The sequence below is a fragment of the Manacus vitellinus genome, unplaced genomic scaffold (genome assembly GCF_001715985.3).
Source record: "Manacus vitellinus isolate BGI_N305 unplaced genomic scaffold, ASM171598v3 scaffold_33_pilon, whole genome shotgun sequence".
Classification (NCBI taxonomy): domain Eukaryota; kingdom Metazoa; phylum Chordata; class Aves; order Passeriformes; family Pipridae; genus Manacus; species Manacus vitellinus.
In genome coordinates, this window is record NW_021940478.1 from 7,381,613 (window position 1) to 7,395,627 (window position 14,015).

At 36.8% G+C, this 14,015-nt stretch overlaps 1 protein-coding gene across 2 annotated transcripts in view; it reads left to right on the plus strand.

The window, feature by feature from the left end:
• The first annotated feature begins 364 nt into the window (after positions 1-364).
• Positions 365-14,015, plus strand: part of EXOC2 (exocyst complex component 2) — a 125,119-nt gene continuing 111,468 nt past the window's right edge. The window contains exons 1-2 of one of the 2 annotated variants that reach the window (XM_008927525.4): positions 365-537; positions 13,351-13,506. In XM_008927525.4, coding sequence (XP_008925773.1) covers positions 13,389-13,506 — 118 coding nt within the window. In that variant the 5' untranslated portion in view covers positions 365-537; positions 13,351-13,388. Of the gene's footprint in view, positions 538-10,440; positions 10,565-13,350; positions 13,507-14,015 lie in introns of those variants that run through there. The other variant, XM_018076880.3, reaches the window with a different exon arrangement.

Consider the following 14,015-nt stretch of genomic DNA (forward strand, 5'->3'; position numbering starts at 1 on the left):
CCGCTCCCCGCCAGCAGCTTTCCCGTGCTCCCTCAACCGCCCTGGCAGGAGGCCGGGGACAGTAACGGGGCGGGGAAATTCCCGTCACTGCCACCCCCCGCGCCACACGCGCCGCGGGTGCCACCGCGCTGCAAGGGCGGGCCGGCTTCAGGGCCCGGGCTTTGCCCTGTCTCATGGTTCAGCTGGTGGGGCCTGGGGGCGCCCCTGCCGGAACTGGGGTCCGGGCTGAGGCTCTCTGAAGTCAAGAAATCCATTAGGTTGAAAAAGACCTCAGAGATCATCGAGGCCAACCTCTCCGAGATGGTCGAGTTCACACCAGTGAACCGTGGGTGTGCTGGATGAGGGAGTAGGGGAAACGGGGGGCAGGGAGAGGTGAGGTCTGACCTCTGAAAAGCTGGTTATTTGCAGGACTGATTGGGTTTTAATTTTTTTTTATTTTTTTTTTTTTATTTCGCATTTAGTGGTACTGTCAAGTTTCAGACACAACTCCCCAAAAACGAGTGGGTACTTAGGCGAGTGCAGTAGGAAAGTACCAGGGTAAGAAATATGAAAGGAATCGAAATAACATATACATGTTGAGAGATGGTTGTTTTCATTCAGATCTATCTGGAAGTGTTATACTTTTCTGTGACTTAATTTTTTTTTTTTTACTTCCTTCCCAGTTCTATATTTTTCTCTCATTTGCCTTGCAGTCCAGAAGGGTCCATGAGCTGGATGGCCAAATGTCTTTCCTCCTTGCTTCTATATCCTAATTAGGAACCTGAAAATGATCTCTTAGCAAGGGGTAGATATGTGAAATTTGGGATGATCTTGTTTCCAAAAGGGATTTTTTCATTTTCAACATAGTCTTCCTTCTTACACTGTCAGCCTTTCCTCGATTTTTTTGTCCTCCTCTTTTTCTTTATTTCTTGCAGTTTGCTTGCTTGTTGTGGGTTAACAGCTTCTAGCCATAGGCTCAAAAGTTTTAATCAAAAGCCAGTGAAATAGTGATTTCTGCGCATTTCATTACTATAAACTTTGTTTTGTTTTTGCTTTTGCCGAAGTTGTCAAAACAGTTAAAGGCTTGCAAATAAACAAACTTATGGCTTAGGAAAACAGGTCTGTTTTCTTCCTTTACCTTTTGCTCAGCTGAAGAAGGAAAGCTCTGTAATTCTTGCTTCCCTATTTTGATAGCATCTTATCACAGCTTGCACTGACCCAGCAAGAAGCAGCAAAAGGCATGTCCTGCTGCTGATTTCTTTCCCATGGATAGCTTAGTTTACAGTTTTTGTGATTTATGCCCACTTCTTGGACAACAATGTTTTTACTAAGATGGGATTTCTGTTGTCTGAAACATCACTTAAAACAGATGCAGTTATTTTCATCATACTGGTATGACTTAACTCAGTGAAACTTATTTTAAGTTGTAATGGTAAGAAGGTTTTCTCTATGGAAAACATAACTTTTTTAGGACGTGTCAGAGGTGAAACTATTCAATTAAAATCATGTTATCCATCAAACTTATGCTGGATTTTTTTCAAACAAAATCTAAAGTTGTCTTGTGTTTTTATGGCCTTTGTTCAATAAATTACAATATTTTTACAGACTTGATAGTTGTGGGTTTTTTAATCCTATAATTGCTTTATCGTATTTTGGAGCTGAATAGCGGTCCAAGGTAATGAATACTTCAAATGAGTTCTGAAAAAACCCAACCATGTAAAGTTCTAAATCATGAACATTAAAAAAAAAATTAAAAAAATAAGTCTTTAAAGTAAATTATTTTTCACCTTGCCCTTGGAGCAGTGGATATTGTTATGTGAAGAAACTGTTTCGTCTTCAGTACAAAAGGTATTGTTCACTAAGTGTTTTTGAATCTGCAGTATTCAGATTTTCTTTTTAATTGTAGGATTTCTTGTGAGTATGAGCGAGGGTTTTTTTGCTAGTTGTTGAGAAGATTTGAGGGGAAAACAGGCATTAAAATATGTAATCCACCAATTGTTTTCCTGAGGTCCTATTAGAAAGAAACTCTATCCACTGATAGTCCTTTCTTTATTATGCTGCTCTTCCCAGAGAAGCTGGACTAAAGCAAAATAAGTAGGTTGACTAAAGAGGCAGAGGCAGTGGCAGTGACCTCTTTTAGTGATGAAAACTTCTAGGTACATTATGTTAAACCATACTTAATCAATTTCTTTCAATGTACTGGTACATTTAGCTGTAAATTCAGTAAGTCTTAAGCACTGTACTTAAAACAAAACATCAGTTTTGAGTTATTTTAATTCTGTTTATTTTGTGCTTTTCGGCTTTCCTACTTCATTAAAAAAAAAAAAACCCAGCCAAAACCGAAAAATAATATGAAAAGAAAGAAGTCGTTATCTCAATAGGATGGTGACAGAAGACTGAATATAAACGATGTTCTTAAAAACACGAATTTTGACAGCTATGGAAAGTCTCCGTAAAATAATCTACAGTTAGAGCTTTGTACTCCAGGACAAAAGCCTCTGAAGCACAGAGGGAGACTACCTGCATGTACTATAAATACCCGTAGATCACTATTTACTTAAGCAAACAGGCAGAGAAAACTTTGCACAGGAGAAATAAGTAGTGCTTCATTTTACAATCATGGACTGAAAAATAGTACTCAGAAGACTGTACCTGTTACAGTGACTTTATTTTCTATGTGAGTTTTTCAGACAGAGTGAAATCTACTGCTCTACTTAAAAGTAAGCTTGAAGGTTCAAAATATGAAAACTGCTAAATTACTATCTTTTAGTAGAAGTCAGATGTTAGCTCTTCAGCTTAACTTTGACCTTCTGTCTTGGACCACCTACATTCTGTAAATCTGGGCTGTGCAACATTGTCTTTCAAATTGCTTTTCCCAGGGGAGAAATATGGTGTTTGGTAATGGAGGGAATCTTGTTTGTAAAGGTGCTTGGAGGATGAGGGATGATTAGACAGCACATGTATAGCGGTCATGTCGGATTGATGTTTCATCTTCTGCGCTGAACATAAAAGCAAAGGTCTGTGTGTACAGCTTGCATAGTATGAGTTCAAAAATCTAGCTGATTAAAACTTTTGTAGCTTACCTTGGAAATTATTTTCAGGAATTTCACTCAGCGTTTCAGTTCCAAAGCGGTTGGATTTTTCTCTCTGTCAAAAGTTAGAGGAGAAGGGAAAGGCAGGAGAGAGAAACTCATTTTTGTGATCTCCTGGGTGGGGGGGGGAAACCTAACAAACCTGAAGCATGCAGTTTTCCCAGAAACTGAGTAATGAGAGAAATGCCTGAAAATAACTATTCATTGTGATCGCCATGTTACGGGCATTGCATAGGGAAAGGTAAACTACGTATTTAGTATTTTAAACAACACCAAACCAAACACTTCTCCTCCCTCCTATGGAGAAATTCTTCGGAATGGTACTTTGTATGTTGTTTTGGAAGCATTTACTGCTTTTTCTCCCAAAATAAATTGGGCTGTGTAGTCTTTTTTTATCAACAGAGGTTGTTATTCTGCAGACAGTATGTTCAGCATTTTCATTAGAAAATAGTGTGATTGCATCTGGTGATGAGTGTGAAAGCCTGTGTTTCCTTTTTAATTTTGTTTGCTTTGTTTTTAAGGAAAACAAAATTTCTGAGACACCAAGTCCTTAATGGATCTGGTTTTCACTTGACCTTAAGGGAACTGCAGATTCCCAGATTTCTAGTTTAATTCTCAAAGGCGGACCTTAGGCTATATTGTGCAGAAACCAGTGGGGTCTCTGGCAGTGTAAAAGTGTCTTTGGATCAGATTACAATATAAGTCAGGGGTTTTTAGGTATATTTAGACTTGTATTTTTTTTCTTTGACTTTGTGGATAACTGAAAAGTAATGTACCCTGTATTTTGAAGTTCGTAAAAAAAGCCTGTATTAATTAAAGATTTAGGCTTATGCTGAGCAAAAATTCCTTTTTAAATGCCTGCTTTTATATTGAGGACAAACTAAATTGATTTTTTTGACATATTCATAAAATGTCTAAATTAAAAAAGCAATTACTTTCAGTTTTATATGTAAGAATTCTGTGAGTCTTGTGACATTTCGAATCTCGCTGTGGTTTTAACAGGTGTACCCTGCTTTTTGCAATTGCACATTGGATATTTGGAAAAAAATTAAGAAGATGTGTATATAGCCAATGAGTTCTCTTATGTTTCCTTTTCATTAGCAGAGAAGGCTCAGGAACTTCTGTTTCTCAAAAGACAGCTTCACTGCTCTAAAAGCATGATAACTTCATACAGAAGGGATTTCAGATGCGTGAGTGGAAATGAAGACTTAGAGTATGTAAGGCAACAGCAGGCTTTTGTTAGAAAAATACCTGTGCACACAGTCTGTCAGGGCAAGACTCGAATGTGTGTTTGACCATGTGAACTGAGAAACATTCTGTAGTGTATGGCTTGAGTACTTCTCTGAGCAGAGGCCAGAAAGAGGTGTTTAGGAGAGAAAATGAATCATACAGGAATCTCAGTAACACAAGTGCACATCTCATCTTTTAAATACTTTTGAAAAAAAAGGAACTGCCAAAAAAGTCCCATGGCAATGTTAAATTTAGTGTTGCAGTCCTACCTATAAGCACCCAAGTTAAAACTTCAACCATATGAACTGTGTAATTACGGTGGTTATATAGTGTTTTTATAAAGAATATTGTGTGTAGTTATAGGGCTTAGAAAAAAATCTGTGATGTCTTGTTTCTTTTCTCTAGAAAAAAAAATTTTCATCCCTTTGGGATTTATTTAGTTTATTTTTCTGAACTTCTGGATCTTTCTGAATGCATTTGAATAAACATATTTGAAAGTTTTTGATGCTTGAAGTATTGTTTTCAAATTTCTGCCTGTGAATAGCAGAAGATTGAGGGATGATGAGGGTATTAAGATTCTTTACCATTTTCCTATTAACTGTAATGATGTACAGAAAATTATGAATAACTTTAGAACAAGAGAGGAATGAATGGCTTAACTGGAGGACAATAATGATAATGACTTCTGGATGAAGCAAACTTTGCTGAATGTTGGAGGTAGAAGCAGATGTAGGAAGATGTGCATTGTGAGAATTTAGAAAGTAATGGGAGATTTATGACCGTCTGTGATATGGTTTTGTATAAAGCTGAGTTGACTTTTTTTACATATATGTTTATATATACATGTTTAGGGCTTTTCTTCAAAACATTGCTGGATTATAGTGATGTGTCACGTAATAAATACAGAAGCTTTTACCCAAGGAGATGAATTAATTTCTGGGGATTTGTAATATAATTTATAATGGAAGTAGAGGAAATTTTGGGGAGAAACATCTGTGTTCAGACTTCCTTTAATTATATTTTCTTCTATGCTATTGCCTGTTTCTAGCCAATTCAGTATGACCAAACAGATGTTCAGAAAACTTCAATTGGTTTGACTTGAGTGTTGGTAATGAATAGGTGCTGTAACATTGAATATACCAGCAAAAGTGTTCATTCAAGAACTGGTATAAAGCAGCATGTTGACATAATTAATAAATTGGGGGAATAATTTATTTTCACTGTGAAGTTAAGGAACTTTAAAGCTAACTTTTTTGATAATGTATTTGATAAGGTGAAATATTTTTTTTGAATTTTTTTCTTGAGGCTTTCCCAAACAAAAACATTTTAATCCAAGTTTATAGGGCTGTTTGGGTTATTGTAGTATTGATGGGTTTGTTTAATAGTGGCACTTGGAGATTGTCATTGTCACTTAGGTAAAAAAATTCTGAACTGAAGTGAAAATGTGATTGTGGTTCTGGGCTGCCCAGACTGTGTATATATTAAATTAAATTTCTGTGCTGGTGAGTTTGATGGAGGAGGTATGTGTGTTCGTGGTAGAAGAGCAGGGGGAAGGAAATCTTTTTTTAAAGTAGACTAACTAAAATAGATTTTATAAGTCTTCAAACATTTTATTCAGCTTTTTCTCTTTGAACAGGTGATATAATTGGCAGATGAAATGATCTTCTGAACTAAAAGAAACAAAGAAACCCCCCCATTTTAAAAGTCTCTGTTCATCTGTATTATAGGTTATTGTTCCTTTTAATCTATTTTTAGTGGTTTGCTATTTTTACTTCTTGCTGATGAGTTACGAACTCAGTGTTCTATGTTGGCTCATTAACTTCCTTCAGGTTGTTTACGGTGTATGATACTAATGAACAAAATTTCATTTTACAATGGAATGTTTTGTTTTGATGTCATAGGGGCATTTGTGTGGTTGATTGTTCTTTGTGGGGAGTATCTCCCCTCTCCAAATAAATAAATATCTCAAAACTCCTGATGTAAACATAGATCAATATATAGGTATGTTGTACATTGTAACTGACAGGGTGCTGTCGTTTAATATGTACAAGGAACCATGGATTTATGCTAGTCTACATTTTTTTTTTGACATGTGATAGATAGAAGGTTAATTGATGTTAAATGGATGCTTTGTTAGCCCTTCATCAGCTACTAAACTAGTACAGGAGGAGTGCAAATCATTACTACAAAAGGCCAAGACCAGTATGTTTTCTTAGTGAGGTTTATAGGTCCTTTTTTATCCCTCCCTTCTTTCCCTCCTTCCCAACCACACAAAACATAACCAGCTGTAATGGTAGGAGGAGAGAGCAAGCGGCTTTTCTAAACACACACACACTCTCGCACTCCGGCCCCCCTCCTTCCCTCCTCATACCTCAGCAGAGTGACAGCTTCTAGATGTTGCGTGCGAGTGAGTTCAGCTGGTGCTGTGTGGTCTGGGTGTGTGGTCTCCAGCTCAACCGAGAGGCTGCTAACAGGGTGGATGAGAGAGAGCAACACTGTTTACTTTAATTTATTTCGGATGCCGGAACTGTGCCCGGAGTTTCTCCTGAGCCGGGTTCCACCGTGAGCGGTGTCAATCCCTCGCAGCTGCAGCCCAGGCTGAACTCCTCTGCCAGGGCTCTCGCAGCATCTTTTAATCCCTTGTGACTCAGAAATGTTAATGGCATCGCTGAGTGCTGTGATTATTTTGCTTTCACTCTGTCAAGATACATCCCCACGAAGATGTACCTGGCTGGGTTATGGAAAGCAGGACCTCTGAGATACCGAGGAAATACTCGAGTATGGCTATTGTGAAAGCAAAACTGCTGTGCTCATTGCTTGGCTACCCTAAAACTAAAATCTCTAGTACACACTTTGTGGCTGGTAGGGAAATTCAGGAGCCCTTTCAAAAAGCAAAGGGTATCATATTATGTTATTTAATACTGCAAGTATTTTCTTTTTTCGTCATTTGCCCTTTCTGTCGCAAAACTCGCACATCCTCCCAAATTGAAAGGGATTTTTGGCGTGTAGAGTTGTCCTGTAAGTTAACATGTTTGTCAGTGTTAATATTGGCTTGAATCAACACGCCGGATATGACAGGGCAAGACAAATGAGCCTTTGTTTTTTCTGTGTGACAGTGAAATTACCCACTTTTTTATGTTTGTTCATCTTTTCATTATAAGTAGCTTAGTGGTGTTTTGAAGAATTTCTTTCCCCCTAAATGTAAGATTCGTGAGCACTTCTTGTTTAAATTGACAAGTCTTTTATTATTTAAATAAACATGCATAGATTCTTAATATCACTTGGAATTTCAGCATTGTTTAGCTTATTCACTTCCCAGTCTTTTCTGGCAGGCTTGCAGGAATGGACCTTATATTATTAATGCAGTGTTGAAGGCTGTGGAAATTCTAGGGCACTGAAGATCTCCAGAGGGGTTAATAAATGTCAGTTATTTTCACAGTGCTGCTTTTTGGATGCTTTTAATTCTTGGTTTATGTAGATTGTCTGTCTGAATTTATGTTGTTGGGAAGATAAAGCACAGAAAAGGTTGCAGTAGTGTTTTTCTTCAGTTTGTAATGGTTTTGAGTACAAACATATAGGAAACATTTTGCATTGTCATCCTTCTTGGGGTCATTTGCCGTGTCCCGTCACTGACTCTGTCATAGTGTGTTGTTCTCAGGGGACTCTCCAGGTTTTCTAATGAGAACAGATTATTAGATTTACTTATTAGAAGCACAAGTTTGTGTAGTTTAAGGTGAAAAGGCCGTCACCTATGTACTGGACTCTGAGTATTTATTGCTTGTTTAAAAAGGCATTTCACAGATCTTTTAGTTTGGAAATTATTTAATGCTGTAATGTTAGTGTGATAAGAGGAACTCACCTATTGGTTTTCTTTTAAAAGTAAATAGCAACACCTGAGGCATACTGTGATTTGCACTTGGGTGATGCTTTGCTGTTCCTGCCTCAAAATTTTTTATATTGTATAGTTACATATATGTGACTGAGAACAAATAGTTGCTATGTGAAGACTTGCATGCTTGCTTGTAGCTTAGACTTCCTCAATGATGAGAAATTGGCTTCTACTTCCATCCCTTCTTGACAGCTTTGATTCCATTTGCTAGATGACTGTGGCGCTTGCTTTGACCTTGAGTCTGCCTTCCTCTGAGAGAATCTTTTAGGTTCAGTGTCTGTGACAAAGTACTACTGAAAACTTAGCTGAATTTCCAGTCACTGGAACCATCTTTGGTTTAGAAGTCAGAAACTCCATTTTAAAACAATTCAACTGCTACTTTTCCCTAGAATTTCCCTGGTGAAATTTGTAAGGTGGCACCATATTGTTACTCACCTTCCAAAGTTCCATGCCTTCATGATGTTTGTAGTTTTTCTTTGGAATTTGAACTTACAGCCAGTGTAATAAGCGTCAATCCTGAATTTTTGTTTTTCATTTATTTAGTATTCTGGTGATCCTTCCAGAATGGTGATGATGATGATGATCTTCTCTGTTCGCCATTGAAAGTTGAATGTGGAAATTTCAAAACTCTTCTTTTAAACCAACTTTAAACTGAAGGCTTACAAAAGTCAAAAAACCAACTAAACTTGTGCTTTCACTTATATTGGACTGTGTTTCATTGCTTCATTATTTGTTTTTAAAGGGGCTTTTCTTAGGATAAAGAGGGAAGGTGTCCTCTCTTTAGCAAGCTTGGAATGCTTACAATTGTCTGAATATTTTTTTTTTACCAAACCTTTGTGAGAGGACAGTTTATTTAAGAAGCTCATGTAAAGACAAAAATTATGTTTGTGAAAGGCATTTTTCAAGATGGCCTTGTAGTAGGTGGTCTTTGCGGAGGCTTTCTAACTCTTTGCACATTCGTAGCAAGAATTATGACAGAATAACAGAATAATATGGACAAGATCATGGGAGCAGTCAAACAGATGCCATCCATGTTAAACTGTTGGGGAGATACTGTGAGGAAATGAAGTCTAAAAAAGAAAAGAATGGGGTGGAAAAATGAGGGAAAGAGACCTTGGTGAGGGAGGAAAAAAGAGGGAAAGAGACCTTGGTTAGAGTAGAAGAAGATTGTCCACTGCAAAAAAATGTCTTGTTGACGCTTCTTCAGTGAGCCTGACTCCTCAGAGGAAATAGCTTGTAGAGAAAACTGTCTATGCAATCTCCCCTAGTCAGGAAGAGGGCTACTTTTTTCTAATATTATTTTATGCATAATATATATTTGTAAAAATAGATTTTATGTTTTAGGACAACATATAGAATTGCAACAAAAGCTTGTAATTACGTGGTTGTGTTGTTTTATGAAATGAAAAAGTAATTGGTGGAGTTTTTTTTTTTAGCTTTGCTTTAAATATTTTTAAACAAATTTAGAAACTTGCTTTCAGGACACAGTAGTAGTACACTGGCTAGACTTCCCAATAGACAGTTCAGTCATTTTGGCTATTGACATGTTTGTCATAAGGAGAAGAAATATTCTAAATGAATTGAAGGCTCCCCTGCATTTGTTTGATATTTATGATAATGACATATTCCAAAGATTTCCTTTACTTACTCTTTGAAATAAATGAAAGCAATTGCTGTTTGAAAATAATAATAATAATAATAATAATGATAATAATAATAATAGAACATCTCAGTGCTATAGTGCTTTTGTAATGTGTTGAGATTTACTGTGGTATTCTCATTCCAGTGAGGTATTTTAAAGCAATTCTGCAGTAAGCATGGAAATACTTTGGAAGAAATATTAGATCTCAGGAGGCTCAGCATTTTTATTACATTTATTTAGCTCATCATGAAGGGGGATCTAGTGCCAATTTCTGAAATCCAGAACAATATGTTGTAATATTACTTTTGAGTTTTGGTATTGAAACAAGCCAATTACCTGTGTGCTTAGGTATTTTGAAAGAGACAATAGCTGCAATGCAAGGGAACTATAATGTTTTGGGGGGAGGGGAGTCAACCAAATAATACCACAGTAACTCCTATTTTACTTGTTTTCCTCGAGGTTTCTTCCTCTGCATATTACTTGAAGTTCCTGGAGATGGCTTTTTTACATCTCTATTACTGATTATTATTCTATGTAAATCTTTACCAAAAAAATTGCTCAAAAGTAAAATAGATGTTTTATGTTGATCTACTGATATCTAGACAGATGCTGCTTCCTGCAGAAGGTGATTAGGTGTGCATGTGAGGACACAGCACCACTGTTCCTTTGCTGCTGTTGTGCATCTTCAAACTCTGCTGAGAATCTGTGAGAAAAGCTCAGAAAACTACATAGGTAAGATTATGAGGAATAGATGGAGTTTGTTCTCCTCCCTCTTAATAAAATGAGACACTTTATTCTTCTCTAACATCCTCTTTGCACAGGACTCCAGAAGAAACTTCAAATGCAGAAAGTTCTGAGCTTCTGTGCATGTGCATCTTGTATAGGAGTAAACAAGACAGGAGGAATGTTGACAGAAGATGGGGTCTCGAATTTTCACCTGTGGCAAGGAAGTGGATCAGTAGTATTGTAGATGGGCTACTTGGATAAGGCAGCTTGGAGTAGGGAACGGGGAGGTAAAGAAGAGGAATTACCAAGGTGTCTGGATTTGAAAGGAGAATGGAATAGTACCACCCCTCTCCCTCCCTGCTTTAACTTATGGATAAAAAGTCAGATGGAGAATCAACAGGATAGGGGCACGAAGCAGTGTGTCTGCAAGACTAGAACCTGACCTCAGTTTTGAAGTGAGGCAGAGATTGTCTCTGTGCTAGGAGGGCGAAAAGCCAGTGCTGGGAAAGAAATAGGAGTAGGGCACAAGCACGGAGCACAGCTTTCTCTTCCGTAGCTGGATAAGACTGTCAACTGATCTCTTTGTAATCTGCTGATACAGTCCTCTCCTTCAGTGCTGTTCTACCCACAATGTTATAAACTGCATGTGTTGACTACTGGCTTCTCTAGTCTCATGTTGGATTCATGTGAAATGAATGTTTTCTACATATAAGACAATAAGTTATACAATACTGTATAACTTAATTCCTTTTTCATCCATTTGTAGTTTGCAAAAAAACCCAGAGAAACTAATGCTTTATTAAACACAGAATGTAGTTTGTAATGTTATGAAGGCAACCAGTCAAGAAATATGAGGTTTGCTACTTGAAAATAGAAAACCAAACCAGCCCTACATCGTGTATGTTATCATGGGCTCTTACCAGACTTCCTTCGTGTACTGGACCTGGCTGACATACTGCAACTTACTATGTTCTTGCTTGTTTCACGTGAATTTGCGTATCTTTTTAATTGCACGCTTCAAAGGTAGTCTTAAAAGTTCTCTGAAGGTATTAATAGTTCTGTTATGTTCAGAATATCTAGATGCCTTTTCTATATTGATGAATTTGTCTTCAAAAATAGGTTAGGCATGATAGCACTCTTTTTGTAAATATGTGAAACTGAAAAACACATTTCAGATCAGATGTAATTATAGAATTGAGGTCGTTATTTAGGACCTCAATATTTCAGATCATTGTGCAGTATTCCCTGTATTCAGAGTGCATTTCACACTGACTTCAGATGTGGCTGTGGATTCTGAAGTTGCATCAGAAAAAAAATGTACAGTTTTGTTATAAGTGACCTGCGATGCACCCATGGTATAGACAGACAGAGACAGGATGCTGTTCTGGTGGCATTACTTGATTACTTTCTCTGTGAGATCCTCCTGCTGATTCCTACCTTTTCAATTTCCATCTTCATTTTCAGTGTGCATTCCAATTTTGGAATGTGAAGAAAGAAACCAGTCTGTGGGAGCTTCTTTGATTCACACGTCAGATCTAGCTAGTAACACTGAAAAATTTGGGGAGGTTGTATAGAAGCATGGTGTATGTTGGTACAATGAATTTATTTTTTATATGCAGAAGCAGCTGAAACAAATATGTCTTACTCAATTCTAGTATTTGCTGACTGTGGATACTTGGAAACTGCAACTGTGCTGCAGTTTATTGTTAGGGATGATTTACAGAGTTTCTAGGTTTCATGGAATTGACCGTTTGCAAGTAAAAATAGAAAATACATCTCGATTCAAAATAGCAATAAGAGAAACCTTTTGAGGCTTGGCTTATATTCCAGTTTTTTACCAACCTGAACTTTTAAAATTGTTTACACTAAAGTGTTCTATGTGTGTAACTGGGGTTTTGGAATACTGATGGTATTTGGTAAGTGTTGTAAAAATGGAGAAGTTAGTGGAAGCTAACATACTTCAGATTATACTCATCACCTTCTTGTAGCTGCTTTATAGCTGCAGAGCTGCACAAAGGAAGCTGCTAATAAGCTATAGGAATTTGTGATGAATTGCGTGGTAAACTAAATGTAGGCAGAATAATGTGTTCCATATTGGTGTTTGTATGACAGAGCCAATTAAACTGGTTTGAGTTGACTCCTAATTTCAGGTGCAAAGGAATAGTCTTATGGAAATGGTTTTTCAGTGATTTTATGTACATTTTTGTTGACCTGTTGGGATATTACTTGTTTTGTTGGTGATCTGTGCTAGTGTAATGTCTGTAAGTCATGTTTTAATTTTCTCAGTTTATGTAAATGTTGATGCTTTATGCAAATAAGTACTGGGGACTTCTTCACATGGAACTGTATAGGCCAGTATGTCTAATTTTGATGGAGAAATTATCCAAATAGTCTATTACTTAGCTTAGCTTAGCAATTCTAATCTTTTTAAGGAATATAATACTTTCAAATAGAGATTTGAATAGATTCATTTGAATTCTGACATAAGTAATTTGGAGTGTGTATAGAGTTTCATTAAGAATTTTGAAATGTTTCATATTTTTCTGAATATACTTTTTCTTTGTAGTTCAGAACTAGAGCTATATTTAATTTATAAAAAAGGAAATGCAAAGAGGGTGTAGTTATTTTTATTGTTTTATAACTATGTGGCAGAAGAAGGCTTTGAGAGTGGTGTTCCATATTCACATTTATGTTTCTCTACCATTTTAGAAGAAGAGATTGAAAAGTTTTTAATAACTTTTTTTACGTAATATAACTATTGGTCTTTTAATTTATTATTTTTTGCTGAACAGATAAAACCAACTCAGATTTCAGTAACTGAATAGACATCATGTCTCGAGCACGGCAGCCCCCACTTGTAACTGGCATCTCTCCCAATGAAGGCATCTCATGGACAAAAGTGACAATAAGAGGAGAAAATTTGGGGACTGGGCCTACAGACCTCATAGGTGAGTTGAAAAGAAACCTTTTGATACTGAAGAATGTAACATTTTGGATATGATTAAAGATAATTTTTTTTGCATGGTAGAATCTGTGTTGGATGGTAGGAGAAATGTCCTTTACACAAATAATGTGCTTGAATCCAGAAATTCAAGGGTGCTGCCCAGTGTGTAAGTAATCAAACTTGCTAGATGAACCTTGAACCTGACTCAACATCCTGTTCTGAGCATGAACACTAAGAGTGAATGCTTATTGGAGTGTACTAGAAGAGGGTGGATGTAATGAGATGGACCTTTGTTACTTTCCCAGGCATTGAGAATCTCTACATGAAAACTTTCCTACCAGAAGTGTTTTCAATATATTGAGAAAGTCACTATAGGGTTGCTATTCCTTGAATTAGTGTAAAGTCAGTTTGTGCATCTGCAACAGATATGACAAAGCTATTCAGTGATTTAGCTACACATTATTTGAAGAACCATTTCCATTGCTGTTTTGATTTTAACATGTTAACTTCATT